Here is a 22,658-nt window from a genome sequence, read left to right on the forward strand (position 1 = left end):
ACCCCAGAATTTAAATTGTGGCTAAACAAATTATAACAGTGCTATTATTAACATAAGAATCCAAATTAAAAGATGCAAAAAAAAAACATGGCGTAACCTAGTAACCTTTGAATAGTTTAAATTTTCTTCTCCATTCATTTTTCTGCTAGGCTGATTAAGTTTAGCTTAAGTCATAGTGAGATTTACTTAGTTGTCACAGACCGTTTCTCAAATAGTGGGACCAGTGAGTTTTAAAGGTGTTTGTTCTGTGTTAATTGCTCCAGTTTCTTCAATTCAGAAGAATAAATGTTTGATACTCAGGCTGCTGTAGTTCACAAATGGATTTTATTGATGACTTACAGCATTTTAAGTGAATAGAGCACATGTCTATTAAGTAATATTATTAAGTTCAGGAAACTTGCTTAACTGCCATTGACAATAAGATGTCGGGTGGTTTAAAAAGGCAGAAAACCAAATGACTTAACACACCTTGACAACTGTTCATAAATTTTTCAAAGATATCGCTTCTAGTAGTCACTAAAAGCTGTAGTAGATGTATGGCTTGCTTTTCAAATGAATCCATTATTGCTTGAGAAGAATACACTTGTTCCTATTCTCCCATCTAAAAAATAATTTGAAATAGCAGCCATGAAATATTTACAAAAAAATATAGAGAAAAGACACATGATGGCAATATATTTTCATGTGGAATTTCCCATGCTATTAATTTTCCTAAGTCTCGACCTTTTTGTGGGTGATTTCATACAATAGGATTTTGTAAATACCTTTCATGTGCAGTAGTCCCCTTTATCCAGAGGGTATATGTTCCAGGATCTCCCAGTGAATGCCCGAAACCATGGAATTGAACCCTGTATGTACTATGTTTTTTCCTATACATACATGCCTCTGATAAAGTTTTAATTTATAAATTAGGCACAGTGATAGATTAATAACTAGTGATAGAACAATGATAACAATATACTGTAAGAAAAGTTACAGGAATATGGTCTCTCAAAATATTGTACATCGGCCTGGCACAGTGGCTCACGCCTGTGATCCCAACACTTTGGGACGCGGAGATGGGAGAATCACTTGAGGCTGGTAGTTTGAGACCAGCCTTGGGCAACATAACATAACGACCTCATCTCTACCAAAAAAAAAAAAAAAAAAAAAAACCTATAAAAATTAGCCAGGTGTAGTGGTGCACACCTGTAGTCCTAGCTACTTGGGAGACTGATGTGGGAGGATCACTTGTGCCCCAGAGTTCAAGGTTACAGTGAGCTACAATCTTAACACTGCATTGCTGGGTCACAGAGCAAGACCCTATCTCCAAAAAATAGTAATAAAGTAAATATATACACGTACATACATATAAATGTGATGTGAGATGATGATGTGAGATGTGGTGATGTGAGATGATGAAATGCGTATGTGATGAGATGAAGTGAGGTGAGGTGAATGATTGTAGGCATTGTGACATAGTGTTTGGCTACTGTTGACTCTCCAACAGGATGTCGGGAGGAGGATCATTTGCTTCAGGTAATCTAGATCATCAAGTCGTGACAGTGTTGATAGCTAAATGTCAGGAGCAAACAGTGTCCATGACTAATAGGCAGCATGGATATGCTGGGCAAAGGGATGATTCACATCTTGGGCAGATAAGTGTTTATTTCTTGCATTTTTAATATTTTTGGACCATGGTTGACTGAGGGTAACTGAAACCAAGGAAAGCAAAACCACAGATAAGGGGTGACTACTGTATGCACCATTTTTATTCATTCTGCCATGTTCTTATTTATCTTGTTTTTAAACAGCTCTATTGAGATATAATTTATATACTATACAATTCACTTAACATGTACATTTCAGTAGTTTTTAGTGTATTTACTAATATGTGCAACCATCACCATGGTCAATTTTAAAACATTTTCATCACCCTCAGAAAGAAACCCTGAGGTGGAAGCAACTCAAGTGTCTATCAACGGGTGGATAAAGAAAATGTGGTATGTACATACAGTGGCTTGAGCCAGGAGTTTGAGATTGCAGTGAGCTATGATTGCACCACTGCACTCCACCCTGGACGACAGAGCAAGACGTTGTCTCAGGAAAAAAAAAAAAAAATGCTGGGCGCAGTGGCTCATGCTGGTAATCCCAGCACTTTGGGAGGCCAAGGTGGTTAGATGACCTGAGGTCAGGAGTTTTGAGACCAGCCTGGCCAACATGGCAAAACCCCGTCTGTACTAAAAAATACAAAAAAATGGCCGGGTGTGGTGGCTCACACCTGTAATCCCGGCACTTTGGGAGGCCGAGGCTGGCAGATCACAAGGTCAGGAGATCGAGACCATCCTGGCTAACATGATGAAACCCCGTCTCTACTAAAAATACAAAAAATTAGCCGGGCATGGTGGCGGGCACCTGTAGTCCCAGCTACAGCAGGAAAATGGCATGAACCCAGGAGGAAGGAGCTTGCCGAGTTCATGTGAGCCGAACCAGTGAGCCGAGGTCATGACACTGCACTCCAGCCTGGGCGACAGAGCAAGACTCCGTCTCAAAAAAAATCAGGCATGGTGGTGTGTGCCTGTAATCCCAGCTACTTGGGAGGCTGAGGCAAGAGAATCACTTGAACTTGGGAGGTGGAGGTTGCAGCGAGCCAAGATCGCACTCCAGCCTAGGTGACAGAGCAGGACTTCTGACTCAAAAAAAAGAAAAACATATAAAGAGTAAAGAGATCTCAGTCTAGGAACAGACTTAAGAGGTGGCAAAAGAGAGCAGCATAGAATCAACTGTACTAAAACTGAAATTATTGTTTAGCAGGTGTTTTCTATCACTTCATTGACCCACTAAAGTGCTGTCTCTAACAGATCTGCTAATATGCTGCTTGATGATGGCTGGTTCATCCTAATGGGCTGGTCAGAATATGCCCCATCTCAAGATCAGTCATTCTCCAGGAGCATCAGAGACATCTTTGTGGTGAATTGTGTTTATGATACCTACCCTCCAATTTCTCAAGCCAAAGGCATCTTTTCCATTAAAAATATAATATAGACTCTTTTTTAGGTTTCATGCAAATACTTGTTTAAGTACTTAAAAAGTTCAGAGCTCATTTTTAAGGAATATATATTAGCCCTTCTTGTAGGTACTTCTGCATCCTACCTATTTATTAAATGGGAAATAATCCTCTTTGGGCAAGATTTCCAGCCCAGCTTCTAAGTTTCCTAGTAAAACATGAAGTATGTTTTATATGTGATACGGGAAGACTGGATTTCTCTATAATTACTGCATGCTGTAAATCTGTTGTAGAATACAATTATGATATTCTGCAATCCAGCACCTGCCAGTGGCTTAACTGCTTGCTTTCCTTATCATCCTGGCAGTTATATAATGCCTGGGCTCACCATTTTATCTTAGCTGCCAAGAAACACAAAGGTACATTCAGTGCTCTGTGAAAGCAACAATCTTAGGGCAGGCGTCCCCACTCCCTTTTTTAATACTTCATTTTTTAGTCAAATTCAGTTTTTTTTAAATGGCTCACATTAGGGAATAGATGAGCTATAAATGCTTCTATAAATATGAGCATTTAACCAGAAAGCCCAGATAAATCAGCTATTAGCATTTAAAGGAAAACCCAAAAAATTATATATTAAAGATTTTGACATTTATTTTCATTAATTGAGCATATAGTCAAATTCTGATTAATTGAAAGTTTATATTATACTAGGTATATATACCCTCACCACAAAAAATATATATAAAATGGAAATCCCTATGACTTTGAGAAAGTTTATGAGGCAGAAAGTTGGTGTTTTCTTCCAGAGACTACAAGCCTAGTTGAGCATCTGACCCACAAATGAATTGGTTATTTATTCATTTATTTATTTATTTATTTAGAGACAGGGTCTTGCTCTGTTGCCCTGGCTGGAGTGCAGTGGTGTGATCTCAGCTCACTGCAACCTCAGCCTCCTGAATAACTGGGATTACAGGCACCCACCACCACGCCCAGCTAATTTTTATATTTTTAGTAGAAACGGGTTTCACCATGCTGACCAGGCTGGTCTCGAACTCTTGACCTCAAGTGATCCACCTGCCTCAGCCTCCCAGAGTGCTGGGATTACAGGTGTGAGCCGCCACACCCGGCTGAATTGAAGGTTTATATTACAGAATATCAGCATAAACATCTTCAAATGGCCATACTCTGACATCTGCTGAAGTTTTCTGAAGCAAATTCAGATTGTTTCATTGAAATTAACTTTCTACTATAATATTTAAAAGCTAAACTTTTCAGTTTTCAAAAAGCATTTTTAAAGTATTATTTATAATTACAAAATGCATGCATGCTTTTTTTTTTTTTTTTTTTTTTGAGACAGAGTCTCGCTCTTTCGCCCAGGCCAGACTGCAGTGGTGCCATCTCGGCTCACTGCAACCTCTGCCTCCCGGGTTCAAGTGATTCTTCTGCCTCAGCCTCCCAAGTAGCTGGGACTGCAGTCATGCACCACCACACCCAGCTAATTTTTGTATTTTTAGCAGAGATAGGGTTTCAGGCTAGTCTCAAACTCCTGACCTCAAGTGAGCCATCCTCCCCGGCCTCCCCAAATGCTAGGATTACAGGCATGAGCCACAACACCCAGCCTCTTACAGAGATTTAATGTAGTTGAAATCTTACTGTATATATTTCACTTATTGGTCATAGTAAAAATTTTTTCATCCCATTAAAAATTTCATTAATATAATTTAATGATCATACTCTTACATTTTATGAATATACAATAGTATATTTACCCTACTGCAGAACATTTAGGTCATATCTTTTTACTTTATTGAGCCATCTTGTAAGCAATTTTAATTACTCCCTTGGCATGAGTCCTTAGAAGGGAATTAGTAGGTTAAAGGATGTGACTGTTATTAAGGTCCATGGTACATTTTGCCAGAATCTTTGATTCACAGTCCCAATATGTACTGACTCTGCTTTATTGTTTTCACATTTCATAAATGGCAACATGTATTAATTTGGCTCTGTGATTATTAATGAAGTTGTACATTTTTATGTTTGGCTGTTTATGCTTTGAATTATTTGGCCAAATCTTTCATCATAGTTTGGTAAGGCAAGTGCTAATCGCATGTTTAAGTGCTAATTGCATGTTTGTTGATGAAAGAGCTGAAGTTCAAATAACATGTTCAGACTCACATAGCGAATAACAAGTAGAGTTGGAACACAGCCCTGTGCTCCCTTCTGACACCCAAATACGTGGTGCTTTGCCCTAGGTCAGGTATTAAATGTCAAAGGCATTAAAATAGCAATGTACTGTCACTTGAATTTGCAAGATCTAGTGAATATATCTTAATATCAAGCATTGATATTGCTTGATATTAAGCAATGGTGGGCGCTTGTAGTTAGCTACTCGGGAGGCTGAGGCAGGAGGATCACTTGAGCCCAAGTGTTCAGTGCTTCAGTAACCTATGATAACACCACTGCATTCCAGCCTGAGGAATAGAGTGAGACCTTGTCTGTTTAAAATAAATAAATAAATAAAATAAAATCACACTTTGATAAAGTAAGTTTCTAACTTTAAAAATACATTATATTTGTCATTTTTTTAAATCATGGCTTCAATTCCAAAACATAGTAAGATTGAAGAAATAATTAACTGGAGAGAAGGGGAATCTCTCTGAATTACCCTCTAATGTTAAAGGAATAAGATGATCACTGTAAAAAATTCAGAAGAAGGACCGGGCACAGTGGCTCACGCCTGCAATCCCAGCACTTTGGGAGGCCAAGGCAGGTGGATCACGAGGTCAGGAGATCAAGACCATCCTGGCTAATATGGTGAAACCCCATCTGTACTAAAAATACAAAAAAATTAGCCAGGTGTGGTGGCGGGCACCTGTAGTCCCAGCTACTCGAGAGGCTGAGGCAGGAGAATGGTGTGAACCCAGGAGGCAGAGGTTGCAGTGAGCCAAGATCGCACCACTGCACTCCAGCCTAGGTGACAGAGGGAGACTCCATCTCGAAAAAAAAAAAAAAACTCAGAAGAAACCTGTGGGATATCCTATAATGTCATTCATCAATCTCTCAAGCATTTCACGGCAGTTTGCCTGGCTCTACCTTACGTAGAGAAGAGGCAGCTCCTAAACAGGAAAAATATATTGGCAATAATTTTTATTGCAGTGACCTTAATACATTTGAAAGTGGATATTTTGATTTTTTTTTAGTTTACATATTCATAGTTTTATGTCAGGACTTTTCAGGAAGTTTGGGGATAAATGGGATTATTTGAAATTGATGTTTCATTTTTCTGTTAAAGGGTGTAGGATATCAACTTTGAATGACTAGGCCTGGTGCTTTACTTTAAAAGTCCTTCTTTCCCTCCTGTCTTCCAAAGGAGGAGAAACTTGTGAAATTACTACAGAACTGATTCATCTCTGGTATAATATATTTGTATTTTTAAAGAGAGTGTAAATACTGACTTCTATGCTTTCTTTTTTCTAAAGTGTTTAAGTGATTTAAGAGGGTGTCTCATTGTCTAGTCTATGTCCCTTGAATTATCTAAATATCTCTCAGAAGATTAGTAGAGGCCTGGAACTCGTTTACATAATTCTAAAACTTGATTCTTACTCATTTACCTAACGGGTATCTAGTGCTAGAAACCCACTCGAGTGGTAAAATGGAATCGCAGTTTGTAGTTTAGTAGAGTATGGGCTATATTGCTTACCTCAGTGACCGACCTGAGTATTCCCTGCCCTTTGTAGGATGGCTTGCTTTCACCCACATGTCTCAGACCTTAGCGAAAAAGATCAGAGTGAGGGGCATGGCTCAGGAGAGCTGTTCACATGGGTTAGAACAGAGCCTAAAAAACCTTCCACCTATGGGAACCTTTCTGTTTTCCTCAGTTTCGGCACATTTACAGACTTAAGCTGTATTATTTCCACAGGTAGCTAATACTTATATTACACATTACAATCATAATTAACATAAATTTCAGAAAGTACTGTTTTCACTTATGATCCAAAATCACTTTCTATTAAATCCTCCCTTTATATCTCTTTTTCCCTTTTATTGAGCCGCTCTGAGTTACTGCCCCTAAAAATGCATAAAGCTTTACTAATTCTTATTAACTGTCAGCCTGAAAGACAGAATTAACTTTTTATTATGGAAATCTGTAAACATATATAAATATAAACAGAAGTATACTCAACCCATATATGCCCATCACCAATTATGTAATTACTAATCTGTTTTCATATAAATCTCTGCCTCTTCTCCCTCCAATATTAGCTTGAAATAAATCCCAGGCATCATAGTATTTCATATCCATGAGTATTTCAGTATATGTATCCCTGAAGGATTTTTTAATCCCACATAACTAATATCATTTTATATCTTAAAATATTGAGGTTAATTCATTAATTACGTCAAATATCCGGTTAATATTTGTATTTCCTTCCACCTCGCAAATATTGCTTATGTTTTTACACATTTATCTTAGAGTTTCCCATATTCTGGATTTTACTGATTGCATCATCATGCTGTCATTTAACATGTCTTCCTGTATTCTCTGTAATTCAGTAGTTGTGTACAAAGTTTAACGCAATTATACGAGACACAGGTGCAAAAAGTTATTCCGACCAAATTAAGAAATACTGTTTTTTGTAAGACAGCTTTTTAAAATGACAAAGACAATAGAGTTTTAGATATAAATTATGGTTCTCAGTTACTCATGAATTCTCAGAAAGAATAGTATCATTCTGTGGTTTTTAACTATTATAAAAAAATTTTCTAGAAAAAACTTCAGAGATAATGTTATGACAAACCCCATATTAATTTGAGTCTGAAAGACTGCTCAGGCCAGGTGCAGTGGCTCACACCTGTAATTCCAGCATTTGGGGAAGCTGAGACGGGAGGATCACTTGAGGTCACGAGTTCAAGACCAGCCTGGCCAACATGGCAAAACCCCATTCTACTAAAAATACAAAAAGTAGCCAGGTGTGGTGGCAGGCACCTGTAATCTCAGCTACTTGGGAGGCTGAGGCAGGAGAATCGCTTGAAGCCTGGAGGCAGAGGTTGCAGTGAACTGAGATCATACCACTGCACTCCAGCCTGGGTGACAGAGCAGAACTCCATCTCAAAAAAAAAGACTAACTGTTCAAAAATACAGGAGTAACTTAATGGTTTCACACTAATAGCCTTTAATTTTTGTCAATATTTTGTTAACTATGTCAGAACATGTTCTGTTGTTTCCTCTGTTCTTAGTAATTAGTCTCACTCTGTCGCCCAGGCTGTAGTGCAGTGGTGCCCAGGCTGGAGTGCAGTGGTGCAATCTCGGCTCACTGCAAGCTCTGCCTCCCGGGTTTACACCATTCTCCTGCCTCAGCCTCCTGAGTAGCTGGGACTACAGGCGCCTGCCACCACGCCCGGCTAATTTTTTGTATTTTTAGTAGAGATGGGGTTTCACCGTATTAGCCAGGATGTTCTCGAACTCCTGACCTCGTGATCCGCCCGCCTTGGCCTCCCAAAGTGCTGGGATTACAGGCATGAGCACCGCGCCCGGCCCATTCATCTTTATAGTCATCCTCCTCTCATTATGCTGTGTTTTTGTATTTGTTTTTTCCATAGCTCTTCAGTAGGTTACCTGCAACATCCAGCATCAGAACAAGTACAGTTTCCTCGAACCACTTCACCATGCAGTTCCCAGCAGCTTCAAGGCCACCAATGTACAGGTATGAAGAAATCAGTGAAAATAAGGTAATGATTGGTTCATATGAGAAATAGTTCGATTAATTTCCTTAGGCATTTCTACAAAAAGGTTCTCAATTTGTGATGTGCTGAAATACACCCACAATATTGAGGGTGCTGTACTGAATCATAGTTAACATGTGCAGTCCACTTCTTCCTTTCCTTCTACTGCTGCTATCACAGTACTATCCTGATTCTCCTTTCTCGGAAGTATTGATATTCTCTAGGGTTATTTCCTACGCCTTCTCTCATTACTCTTCCAGCTGTTCCTGTTTACTCCAACTTACCATTATGATAAGTGAGATGTTGAGGCCTACAGAGTCCATCTTAATGCCTGTTTAAACACACAATACTTGTAGTATGATGCACTAGGGCTTCAACCTGGTTCCTTAGTTAATAGTAAAATTTTATTCAGAAATGTAAAGTTACTACTGTTATCCTAGTGTTCAGAGAAACACCAACTAGTTGCTAAAATATTCTGACTGTAGCATCCTAATTCTGATTTTCAGCTGGACCACCACCGCCACCTGGTGGGGGGATGGTGATGATGCAGCTCAGTGTACCAAACAATCCACAATCTTGTGCCCACTCACCCCCGCAGTGGAAACAAAACAAATATTACTGTGATCACCAGAGAGGACAGAAGTGTGTAGAATTTAGCAGTGTAGACAGTATTGTCCAGGTAAGATGGTTTTGTTCATTATCATTTTGAAACATTACATTTTTGTTACCTAAGATTGACTTATAAGGCTTGAATTTGAAATCCTGTCAGCCAGATTAATAAAAGAATTTGGGCCAGGCACGGTGGCTCTCCCCTGTAATCCCAGCACTTTTTGCGAGGCTGAGGCACGGGGATCACCCAGTTTCAGTCCAGCCTGACCAACATGGTGAAATCCCATCTCTACTAAAAATACAAAATCAGCTGGGTGTGGTGGCACATGCAAAAATACAAAATCAGCTGGGTATGGTGGTAGCATGCATCCCAGCTACTCAGGAGGCTGAGGCAGGAGAATCGCTTGAACCCAGGTGAGTGGAGGTTGTAGTAAGCCAAGATCTCAAAAAAAAAAAGAAGGAAAAAAAGAATCAGTATTTAAATATTATTTGCTAACTTCTGCGTATTCAAAAAATGTTTTTTAACTTCAAAAGATAAACTAGATCTAAAATTTGGTAAAGAAAAATAAGCATTTATCCTACCTTTCCCATATGAGTATATATTAATGTAACCAAATAGTTGATAAGAGAATGTTCTCTGTAGAATAATCCAGTTAATAAATGCAGAAGCAATGGTAGAATTAGAAAATTGCCAGAAAATCATCAGCAGATCCTAAAAATATTGGATTAAAAAGTTTTGGTTGAGAAACTGCTCACTTAAAAAAACAAAAAAGTTTTGAGGGGTATTTTAAATGGATGAATTAGACAGACAGCCCTGAATCCACTGATCAGTTGTAACAGCACTAAAAGTAGGCCAGCCAAACATTATTTACCTCTTCATGTGGTATAGCAGGAAGTACACAGCATTACTTATGATACACTCTTACCGAAATTTGAACCTGAATCTATTCAAGCCTCTAACCCTAGCTACGTTTATGGGAAATATAAGAAGAAACAAAAGCAAATTACCTGATACCAGTGGGACATTTTACTTGACAAATTGGCCCTATTACTTTAATAGATGGCATTTTGAAATAGGAGCTTGGTCTGTTATACATTAAAAGAGACTCAAGAGGTATAATATCAGATATAATGTATGGATCTTATTTGGATATTGAATGATCAAAAGACATTTTTTAAGGCCAGGCGCAGTGGCTCATGCCTGTAATCCCAGCACTTTGGGAAGCTAAGGCAGGCCTGGAACTCAGGAGTTCGAGACCAGCCTGGGTAACATGGTGAAACCCTATCTCTATAAAAAATACAAAAAATTATTCGGCCATGGCAGTGTGCACCTGTAGTCCCAGCCACTCAGGAGGCTGAGGCAAAATTGCTTTAGCCCAGGAGTTCAAGGCTGCAGTGAGCTACGATCATGCCACTGCATTGCCCCCTAGCAACAGAGGGAGACCCCAACTCTTTGAAAAAAAAAAAAACCCAGGCACAGTGGCTCATGCCTATAACCCCAGCACTTTGGGAGGCCATAGCGGGCAGATCACCTGAGGTCAGGGGTTTGAGACCAGCCTGGCCAACATGGAGAAACCCCGTCTCTACTAAAAATGCAAAACTTAGCTGGATGTGGTGGCGGGCACCTGTAATCTCAGCTACTCAGGAAGCTGAGGCAGTAGAATTGCTTGAACCCAGGAGGCGGAGGTTGCAGTGATCCGAGATCATGCCATTGCACTCCAGCCTGGGTGACAGAGCGAGACTCTGTCTAAAATTAAAAAAAAAAAAAAAAGAGTTGTCCATTAGATACAAGTGTTTGTATACTGAAATATTTACAAGTAAAATGCTGAGATTTGCTTTAAATACTTCAGGAAAAACAAAGCAGGGGAGATCACAGTTGAACCTGGATGATGGGTACATGGAATTTCATTGTGCTTTTCTATCTATACTTTTATGTACTTGAAATTTTATAGAATTAAAAGGTTTTATCTTTTGTTGAGACAAGGTTACCCTCTGACACCCAGGCTGGACTACATTTGCACAATCAGCTTACTGCAGCCTCAACCTCCTGGGCTCATCATTTAGAGACAGGGTCTGGCTCTGTTACCTAGGCTGGAGTGCAGTGGCATGTTCTGGGCCTACTGCAGCTTCCATCTCCTGGGCTCAAGCCATCCTCCCACCTCAGCCACTTGAGTAGCTGAGACCACATATGCACACCACCATGCCCAACTAATTTTTTTTTTTTTTTTTTTGTAGAGATGGGATATTGCCGTGTTGCCCAGGCTGGTCTCAAACTCCTGAGCTTAAGCAGTCCACCTGGCTCAGCCTCCCAAAGTGCTGGGATCATAGGCTTGAGCTGCTTTACCCAGCCAGGTTTTAACTTTATTTAAAAGACAGTGGTTGGGCATGGTGGCTTATGCCTGTAATCCCAGCACTTCCGGCCGGGCGCGGTGGCTCACGCCTGTAATCCCAGCACTTCGGGAGGCCGAGGCAGGAGGATCACAAGGTCAGGAGATCGAGACCATCCTGGCTAACATGGTGAAACCCCGTCTCTACTAAAAATACAAAAAATTAGCCGGGCGTGGTGGCGGGCGCCTGTAGTCCCAGCTACTCAGGAGGCTGAGGCAGGAGAATGGCGTGAACCCGGGAGGCGGAGCTTGCAGTGAGCCAAGATCGCCCCACTGCACTCCAGCCTGGGCGACAGAGCAAGACTCCGTCTCAAAAAAAATAAATAAAAATAAAAAAATCCCAGCACTTTGGGAGGCCAAGGAGAAAGGATCGCTTGAGTCCAGAAGTTCAAGAGCAGCCTAGACAACATAATGAGATTCCATCTCTATAAAAAAGTTAAAAATTAGCCAGGTGTGGTGGTATACACCTGTAGCTATAGCTACTCGGGAGGCTGAAACAGGAGGATTGCTTGACCCTGAGTGGTAGAGGCTGCAGTGAGCTGTGATCACACTACCATATTCCAGTCTAGGTGACAGAGTGAGACCCTATCTCAAAAAAAAAAGGGAGGGGAACAAAAGTTATTACAGATCAGCTCACAAACTACCAATGGCCATTAAACAGATGAAAATATAAAACTACTTTTCATCTATATAATTGGGAAAATTCAGGAAGACCAATAATCTGCCATAGTAATAGTTTGGCAAAGATCAAGTTATAAGCTCTGGGACTCTCTTTGTGGTAGTGTAAATTGGTACAGCTCTTTGGAATGCACTTTGGAGACATTTTTCAAAATGTAGAATTTGATCCACAGATATGCTTCTGGAACTTTATCCAGTAAAAATTAAATAATAAGTGCAAAAATATGTGTACAATATTTCTTTTTTCCCTGTTGTAATATTGAAAAACTGTAAACAGTCTTGACATTCATCAGTGGGTAACTGATTATTACTGTGCCATTTAGGAAAACGCCCTTAAGTGTGTAATACTGAAAAGAATAAGATACACCTACTATTGAGATGGTAGTTTGTAAATAACCAGTCACCATTAAAAGGAACTAGGGCTCCTTAGAAAAATAACTGTTGCCAGAGTTGGTGCAGGGAAAGTACCAGATGGGCGTAGGCCATCTTGGCTGTGCCAGAAAGTAAGGAAGGGATGGAAGAAAAATAGGGACGTGTTGAAGAATACAGGATCAGGAGTGGAGGTTTGGGGCATAAAACAATGATAGAAATGAATGATCATCCATAGAATAAAATAAGAATTCATGAGTCCATACTGATAAAAATCAATAAATGGAAAATGAAGCTCTGTCTTACTTTAGTGTAATGTAAAGTGATAAATGTAGAATCGTGAAATTAGAAGATCACCACCAAGAAACCATCAGGCAAGAGTCACCACTAGAGGCTACAAAACTAGTGGGTGAAATTCTGAGGAAAAGCAGAATTTTTTTTAAAGTATCTCCCTACAAGATACTTAAAACAAAGGAAAAAAATTTTAATTTACAGTGGAGAAACCTGATAGGCAACACGTTAACAAAGCAGTCGAAGTAAATATCACCAATACTGTGATGACAGATAGACATCAGGTTCCTTCTGATGTGATCCATTGAGAAGGACACATTACTTCTCTGGTGTTCCTTTCCCAAATATATAACATGAACTTTTTAATGAGGAGACAGCAGACAAACCCAAATTGAGGGACAGTCTACAAAATAACTGATCTTCTGAAACAAATCTTCAGAAATGTCAGAGTCATGAAAGAAAGAAGAGACTGTGCTGTTCTGCTTCAGATTAAAGAAGATTAAAGAGCCATGACAACAAAATGCAGCCCTTGATTCTAGTCTGGATTCTGGACTTGAAGGGAAACATTTTTCTTATCTTTTGCTATAATGGACATTAGTGGGACACTTGGCAAAATTTAAATTAACTGTAGATTAGATAATACTATTGTATTGTTAATTTTCTGGCTTTTATTATTCTACTTTGATTATATTATAAAAGTCCTTGTTGTTAGGAAATAGACACTAATTATTTTGGGTTAAAGGAATATCATGTGAAATTCACTTTCAAACAGTTCCAAAAAACACAGTGATATATATGTATATATATGGGTGTATACACACACACACACACAGAGAGAGAGAGAGAGAGAGAGAAAGCAGTGTAATAAAAGTTAACATCATTTGGGAAATCTGGGAATTCTTTTACAATCTTAGGAACTATTCTCTAATGAAATTATTTAAATATGAAATGTTACAGTATTTAATATGAAAAAAGAGTGAGTTAGCTGTATGTATTCTCTCATGCAAAAGTATCAGCAATATTATTGCCAAGGTACAAAAGCAAGTTTCAAAAGTAGGATGTATAGTCTGTTCCCATTTTTGTGAAAAATGGATGTATGAATGCATGTGCTTAGAAACAATCTGTTGGCCGGGTGCGGTGGCTCACGCCTGTAATCCCAGCACTTTGGGAGGCTGAGGCAGGCGGATCACAAGGTCAGGAGATGGAGAACATCCTGGCTAACACAGGAAAACCCCATCTCTACTAAAAATCAAAAAATTAGCTGGGCTTGGTGGCGGGCACCTGTAGTCCCAGCTACAGGCTGAGACTGAGGCAGGAGGCTCAGGAGGCTGAGGCGGGAGAATGGCGTGAACCTGGGAGGCAGAGCTTGCAGTAAGCTGAGATTGCACAACTGCACTCCAACTTGGGCAACAGAGCGAGACTCCGTCTCAAAAAAAAAAAAAAAAAGAAAAAAAAGAAACCATCTGTTACCAGTGTTTATATTTGGGAGTTGCAGATCACATGCTTCTATAATGTTCGAATTATTTTCTAACAAGTACATATATGTAATCAGGAAGAATAAAAAATAAGCCTGCCCAAAATGCTGACCCATTTTCTTGACGTATTGTAATTGCAGCACAGCCCTCAACTCAGTAGCCCCATTATTTCACCAGCTCAGTCGCCAGCACCAGCTCAGCTGTCCACCCTGAAAACTGTACGTCCCTCTGGACCACCACTTTCCATCATGCCCCAATTTTCTAGACCTTTTGTCCCCGGGCAAGGTAAGTGTACATGAAACTAGTCACAACTTCAGAGAATTTAAGACATCCATTCCCAGTCACTTGGTAATTTATCTTGGTAATATTGCCTTTCTATTTTCCATAGAGCTGCATCTTCATCTACACTCAGGCATGTCTATTTGTGACCATATACTCTCCTAACCTTAATGTATCATTGCTAATTAATAATTATTAATTCAGTAATTACTTATGTTTAGTAATTACATGATCACATTAAAATCACTTTAACTTATTCTTAGAATCCATTCCTCTATAGTAATAATACACAGTTTTCTACATTTTTTCGGTATTTTAATTTCTACGTTAGAGTAATATATATCAAAAGTTTATCCAGGCCGGGCGCAATGGCTTACGCCTGTAATCCCAGCACTTTGGGAAGCCAATGCAGAAGGATCACTTGAGGCCACTCAAGACCCCGTCTCTAGAGAAACTACAAAAATCGGCCAGAAGTGGTGGCACATGACTGTAGTCACAGCTACTCGGGAGGCTGAAGCGGGAGGATCACTTCAGCCCAGGAATTTAAGACTGCAGTGAGCTCTGATTATGCCACTGCATTCCAGCATGGACAGCAGAGCAAGACTCTGTCTCAAAAATAAAACAGAAAAAAGAGATTATCCAAAAATTTATTCAGCAATCATTTATTAAGGAAATGGCTATGCCCTTGGTGTATAAAGATGAATAAGGAGAAGTCCTCACCCTCACTAACCCTTAGTCTACTTGGGGGAGCAGATATGCAAGCAGATGATTATAAACTAATATGGAAACCATTTTATTTCCTAGAATTTATCCTAAGGATAATGCACACAAAGATTTATATACAGAAGAGTTTATCCTATAGCAAAAAAAATTTACAAACAACCTAACTCTGTTCATCAATGAGGAGTACTTAAATTATGGTATATTCATACAAGTAATATTATGTAGCTATCTAAAGAATCACTAAAAGGGGGCAATATTCAGGCTAGGCGCAGTGGCTCACACCTGTAATCCCAGCACTTTGGGAGGCCGAGGCAGGTGGATCACAAGGTTAGGAGTTCAAGACCAGCCTGGCCAAGACAGTGAAACCCCATCTCTACTAAAACTAGAAAAATGAGCTGGGCATGGTGGCAGGCACCTATAATCCCAGCTACTCGGGAGGCTGAAGCAGGAGAATCGCTTGAACCTGGGCGGCAGAGGCTGCAGTGAGCCAAGATCGTGCCACTGCACTCTAGCCTGGGCGACAGAGAGAGGCTCCGTCTCAAAAAAAAAAAAAAAGACGGGGAGCAGTATTCACAATATGGTGAGTGATTTTGAAAAACAAGTTACACAGACATTTTGAAATAGTATGCAGATGTCTAATAAGCCCTTGAAAAGATATTTAACATCAGTCATTATAGACTATCTTGGCTCACTGCAACCTCTGCCTCCTGGGTTGAAGCAATTCTCCTGCCTCAGCCTCCCAAGTAGCTGGGATTACAGGCATGCGCCATACGCCTGGCTAATTTTTTGTGTTTTTAATAGAGACGGGGTTTCACCATGCTGGCCAGGCTGATCTCGAACTCTGACCTCATGATCCACCCATCTCAGCCTCCCAAAGTGCTGGGATTACAGGCGTGAGCCACCGCGCCCGACCTTGACAACTATTTTTTATACACCTTCACAGTTCACTTGGCATCTCTGATCTCAGTGCTAAATCCCCATGTCATATCTGCCCTTCCATCTATAGGTTGGGAAAGAGTGAGTATGTCATGCATATGTCCTGCCAGGGTGCTGCCCAGGCATCTTCACTGTGTTCACCCGGAAGGAGCCTTGTGGAATGGCAAGAAGTCCACACCTTGCTGCTTGTTATGAAGCTCTCAGGAGAAGGGGTGTACGATTTCCTGAGGATGCTTTCCTAGCACCTACTGATAACCCTCCCCCAAACACAAAATGTACTAAATTTGAGAACTTATGATTATAAAATAAATGAAAATGTAACACTAAAATCTTATTATCCAAGACAAAGTTTTTGCAGTCAGCATTTATTAAGCCTTTGCCATGTGATGACTTTAGGCTTTCCTGAGTGAAAGAAAGCAATTGGAAGATCTCCATCCTCACTAACCCACATTTACTGATTTAGGAAGGGAATACTTATGAATAATGACACTTAAGAACTACACAACTTTTTCTGAACAGGTTCAAATTATAAATGCAAATTTCACTTAAAGATTAAGAAGAGCAGACTTAAGACCCAGGATGTACAACTACTCATTGGTTAAAACTATTAAAGTGTGTTTGAGTATATGTAAATGTGTACATGCATATATTCTATGCATAAATTTATAGCAATTAATAGTGAATTGGGGAGATAAAAACTTAATGTTTATCCAGAGTTTCTTCCTTCCTCTGAAAGGTCAGATTTTAATCATAATAGAGTGATGTGAATTTCAGCACCTCAAGTGATTGGCATGTGTGTCGTAGTTATTTTGGTGTATTTCATACAGGATGTTAGGATTTAGTGTCATAGTTGTCTTAGATTCTTCCTCTTCCATATCTTCAAAGTATCCAGAGAAGTTTCTCTCCATCCTGTCTCTATTCATGTAGTTCCTACCATGCACCCTCCTTCCTAACCACTGTTATTAGTCCTTAATCTTTTCAGAATTTTGTCTGGGCTCTTAAAAGGATATGTGGAAATTTTTCATTCTTGTTTAAAATGTCATTTAGCCAGGCATGGTGGCTTGTACCTGTAATCCCAGCGACTCATGAGGTGGAAGGATTGCTGGAGGCCAGGAGTTTGAGACCAGCCTGGTCAACATAGTGAGACTCTATCTCTACTAAAATAAAATTAGCCAGGCATGGTAGTTTGTGCTTGTAGTCCCAGCTACTTGTGAGGGTGAGGCAGGAAGATCACTTGAACCCAGGAGTTCAAGGCTGCAGTGAGCTATGATTGCACCACTGCACTCCAGCCTGGGTTGTCGACATAGCAGTACCCTGTCTCCAAAAGAAAAATGTCAGTTATCTATACTTTTTTTATGCCACCATACTTGTGTCCCCTGTTCATCTTATTTTGAACAATTAGAAAACTCTGGCAAGTACTTTTTATTTTTTTTATTTTTTATTTTTTTGAGACAGTCTCTCACTCCATCACCCAGGCTGGAATATAGTGGCACCATCTTGGCTCACTGCAACCTCTGCCTCCCAAGTTCAAGCAGTTCTCATGCCTCAGCCTCCTGAGTAGCTAGAATTATAGGTGCCCACGACCAGTCCTGGCTAATTTTTATATTTTTATTAGAGATGGGGTTTCACCATGTTGGCCAGGCTGATCTCAAACTCCTGGCCTTAAGTAATCTGCCTGCCTCAGCCTCCCAAAGTGCTAGGATTACAGGCATGAACCACCGTGCCCAGCCTCTGGCAAGTACTTTTTAACTGAGGAAAGAAAAAATGTAAAAATATTTTACTGACTTTTCAGGAGATTCCAGGTATCCATTACTTGGCCAGCCACTGCAGTATAATCCTCCTGCTGTTCTGCACGGACACATTCCAAACCAACAGGTATGAAAGACAACTAACCTCCTAGGCTTTGTTGCAGAACATCATAGCTCCCTCAGAGTGTAAGGGGTAACCCTGAGCCCACCTGTTGGCACTGCCCAAGAAGAGCTCTGTGCCTCGGCCAGTTGGTTTACACAGATTATCACTGGCTCCATCAGGAGCAGAGCAAAGGAGAAGATGGTGTGCTGCTTGGCAGAGCAGTAATTCTCTAGTGCCACCCAAAGACAAGGCAGTGGCTAGGGATTGGGGCACTCTTGCTAATGAAGGACCGTCAGCAAGTGATTGGTCATAATGAAGGACAGGAATGCCACTGCACAGACAGAATCCAGAAGGCCTCGGACTGATTTTCTTCTGCCAGAGTGCAAAACCCAAACTAAAAGTGTTTTGGTGTTAAGTTGGTAAACATCCAAAGTGTGTTTTTCAGCATTATTAACCTTGTTTCTCAACTATTTGTGGGTTTTCAGGGTCAGCCTGGCAGCAGGCATGGAAACCGAGGAAGGAGACAAGCTAAAAAAGCTGCATCCACGGACCTTGGAGCAGGAGAAACAGGTATGTCTCTGAGGGGCAACTAGATGTGGGTCTGCAAACTGGTGACAGTCTTTAAAAATACACCACAGCACAGAAATGGGTTTTCCTCTTCCTAGAATCCTGCAAAAAGTCATAATTTTTGCCATCTCTGATTTAGCGTTCTTGTATATGTTCCTATGACCCTGTGTCATTTGAGATGTGAGAATATATATGGTAAGATGCAGGTAGGTTTAGGAGGGACAGAGGGGCCAAAGGGAAATGTGTGAGAGGAACAAGTAGAGTGAAACTCAGCCTCTTAGTTCTTTGAGAAAGGGTTTTTTCCTTACATCCATGTGGGAGAGAGTCTGAGTGAACAAATATATTGCCTCTCTGGTAAAGTGCCTTCAAGTTTGTATTTTAACTTTCTACTCAGCAGCCTTGTGGTGTGGATAGGGCAAGTGCTTTTATTTTATTTTACAATGGAAATGTGAAGTTCAGAAAAATGTTTGAGATCACCTAATTTAGAAAAGCCACTGTACGATGCTTTTTATTTGTGCAACTACCAGTAAAGACTATGACATCAGTAGCTTAATTTTATTTTATTTTATTTATTTATTTATTTATTTTTGAGATGGAGTTTCATTCTTGTTGCCCGTGCTGGAGTGGTGCAGTGGTGTAGTCTCAGCTCACTGCAACCTCCACCTCCCAAGTTCAAGCAATTCTCCTGCCTCAGCCTCCCGAGTAGCTGGGATTACAGTCGCCCACTGTGTTTTTAGTAGAGACGGGTTTCACCATGTTAGTCAGGCTGGTCTCGAACTCCAGACCTCAGGTGATCCACCCACCTCGGCCTTCCAAAGTACTAGGATTACAGGTGCGCCCAGCTTAGTAGCTTTAACACTATTAGCCCTCTATTCCTTGCCTATGGGGTAAGTAGGAATGATTTAAAAGATGGATGTCCCTGGCCGGGTGCAGTGCCTCATGCCTGTAATCCTAGCACTTTGGGAGGCTGAGGCAGGTGGATTACCTGAACTCAGGAGTTCGAGACCAGCCTGGCCAATATGGTGAAACCCCATCCATCTCTACTGAAAACACAAAAAATTAGCTGGGCATGGTGGCAGGCACTTGTAATCCCAGCTACTTGGGAGGCTGAGGCAGGAGAATCGCTTGAACCTGGGAGGTGGAGGTTGCAGTGAGCCAAGATCACACCGCTGCACTCCAGCCTGGGAGACAGAGTCAGACTCCGTCTCCCAAAAAAAAAAAAAAAAAGATGGCCCTAACAGTTTTAATTTTGTGTATTCGAATGGTCATTTCCCATGTCATATTTGGGTCTGCAGTGCTTTTTTACCCAACTTTTTTGGTAACAGGGATGTACTGATTCTGTACCTTTTCTATTCTAGTTGTTGGGAAGGTCTTGGAAATTACTGAACTGCCAGATGGAATAACTCGCATGGAAGCTGAAAAGCTTTTTGGGGAACTCTTTAAAATTGGCGCCAAGATCCGGTGGCTCCGGGACCCCCAGTCCCAACCACGTCGTCACCCCCTCTGCTGTGGCAGCGGGGACAACACTGTCAACCCTGAACACTCTAAACCCAGTGACTTGGCCTCCACCTACACCGTCTTAGCCACATTCCCCTCCATTTCAGCTGCACAGAATGCACTGAAGAAACAAATTAACTCAGTTAACAAGTTTAAGCTGAGAACAAGCAAGAAGCACTATGACTTTCACATTTTGGAAAGGGCAAGTTCTCAGTAACAGCCACCTTTGGACCCTTCGCCTTTATGGTTCCCCTGCTCTCTCCCATCTTTGATTGGCTTGGTATTTGGAGCTTCTGTTAACATTATAGAGACTCCTAGGATGTGTGTTCATGGCGTTATAGCTTTTGAAGAAAGGCCAGTGATCCAGCAAAGGGGGAAAAAATATGCATTTCACCCCACATGACTATAGGAATCCACATCAGAATGATACAGAGTTAGCAGGTTTTTCTAAGGAAATGCCGTTCAAATGCCTCCTAACTTTTATAGTTATTTCGTTTTATATTTCTAAATTCTTGTATCAGATCCAAAGCTCTATTGTACAGCAAATTATTCTTCAAAATGATTATAACCAGTTGCAACCTGTATTTCTTTTTGCAGCCAGCACAATGTGACCCAACTTAAAATTTCGGGGAAAAAGAATGCAGGAGTGAAATAACCAAGTCAAAACCATGTACTATCTCCTTGGGGGTTAGGGATGCTAAGAAGATCCCACAAATAGAGGATTCCTCTTCCCCTGAATCTCTAAACTCAGAAACAATTGCCAAAAAATACATAACTCTTCCTTGTAGGGCCCTTTCCTTATTCATTTAGGTAGTGTGAACATTAAGTATAAAATAAATTATGTTCTTAATGCCTCTTAAACCACTTACATTCAAAGGGGAACAGAAATCATTCTAAGCAGGAAAATACTTCCACTTTTTTTTTTTTCAAGTATCTCTCTAATAACTAAATGCCACTTATTTGCATTCCCCTCCTTGTGGATTTTTTGTCACCTAAGGAAATGCATTTGATGAGTGCTGGAAACTTCCTAAGTGCTTTACAGTTTGTTTTCATTGTTTGCAGCGGATCACTGGACATCAAAGATTCATTGCACTTACGAACAAGGAACCTTCTTTTCAATTTCTGTGTAATCTGCAAGGCTGTACAATGTGTGCTGATGCAAGCCTTTTTCAGTTCAAGAGAATAAATGTTTACAAATATAGGCTCACTTTGTCTTTTTTTTTTTAATTAAAAACACCTTTTAAATGAGTGTCAGTTTTGAAGACAATAACCTTTTTGGAAGATTTAAGTCAATTTCAGACTTACAGAAGATGAAAAACAGTAAACCACCTCATTTTACAAATGTCCTAAACATCTCTTTCTCTGTGGCAGTGATTCCTGGTGGATACGATTCGTGTTACTGTGTTCTCTATCACAAAGTTATTACCAACTGTAGAAATTTGGAGTATGAACATACTTATTGTCAGGCAACTAAAAATAGAATATTATGTTTGGTGAGATAAATTTGTTTTTAGCTTATGTATTGCACACCAAATTGTCCACTTAGGCTCAAATGTTTTATAGACATCTTTTCCCTTTGGTTAGCCAAGCAAAGTCACCCTGTTGGGAAATCTAAAAGGTAGGAGGGGTCTGCCAGCTGCAGCTTGCCTGGAGTCTGGTTATCTTCCAGCCCAGAGTAGGGCTTCTACTATGAAATTGAAGAGCACTAGGTGTTACTAGACTCTGGTGCAGATGTGCACTCACTTCAGCGCATTTGCAAGGTCCCACTGGTCCCAGAGAATGCCAGGCCTCCCCACCAACTAGCACATCCCAATTGTGAATATTGTACTCCTGGGATCAAAAGTTGAAGCTGTCTTAGAACCATTTTAGATTAAGGAGCCATAGCCAGGGAAAAGAGTAAGAGTGTGAGGTCTGTGAAAATCTCTTGCTTCCAAGGCTTGTTGAATTTTAATTGTTTTTGACCTGCAGAGAGTCAAAGATGGAAAGGACACGTAAGTAAGGCTAGCATTTCAGCAACAATTCTTCAATCATACATGGGGATGGAGACCAAAAAAGTCACAACCTCCCATCCTGGCCAACATGGTGAAACGCTGTATCTACTAAAATACAAAAAATTAGCTGGGCATGGTGGTGCGCACCTGTAATCCCAGCTACTTGGGAGGCTGAGGCGGGGGAATTGCTTGAACCCAGGAGGCAGAGGTTGCAGTGAGCCAAGATCGTGCCACTGCACTCCAGCCTGGTGACAGAGCAAGACTCCATCTGAAAAAAAAAAGTCACAACCTCATG

The 22,658-nt window shown here is 40.5% G+C and overlaps 1 protein-coding gene across 27 annotated transcripts in view; it reads left to right on the forward strand.

Moving 5' to 3' along the window:
* R3HDM1 (R3H domain containing 1) overlaps positions 1-21,573 on the forward strand; it is a 188,065-nt gene extending 166,492 nt beyond the window's left edge. For 25 of the 27 annotated variants that reach the window (XM_054548547.1, XM_054548549.1, XM_063712418.1 and 22 more), the window contains 6 exons: positions 8,588-8,691; positions 9,217-9,389; positions 14,660-14,804; positions 18,250-18,332; positions 18,794-18,878; positions 20,234-21,573. In XM_054548547.1, the coding sequence (XP_054404522.1) occupies positions 8,588-8,691; positions 9,217-9,389; positions 14,660-14,804; positions 18,250-18,332; positions 18,794-18,878; positions 20,234-20,589 (946 nt within the window). In that variant the 3' untranslated portion in view covers positions 20,590-21,573. Of the gene's footprint in view, positions 1-8,587; positions 8,692-9,216; positions 9,390-14,659; positions 14,805-16,527; positions 18,207-18,249; positions 18,333-18,793; positions 18,879-20,233 lie in introns of those variants that run through there. The other 2 variants (XM_063712428.1, XM_063712426.1) reach the window with 2 other exon arrangements.
* Positions 21,574-22,658: the final 1,085 nt, after the last annotated feature.

The sequence above is a fragment of the Pongo abelii genome, chromosome 11, assembly GCF_028885655.2.
Source record: "Pongo abelii isolate AG06213 chromosome 11, NHGRI_mPonAbe1-v2.0_pri, whole genome shotgun sequence".
Classification (NCBI taxonomy): domain Eukaryota; kingdom Metazoa; phylum Chordata; class Mammalia; order Primates; family Hominidae; genus Pongo; species Pongo abelii.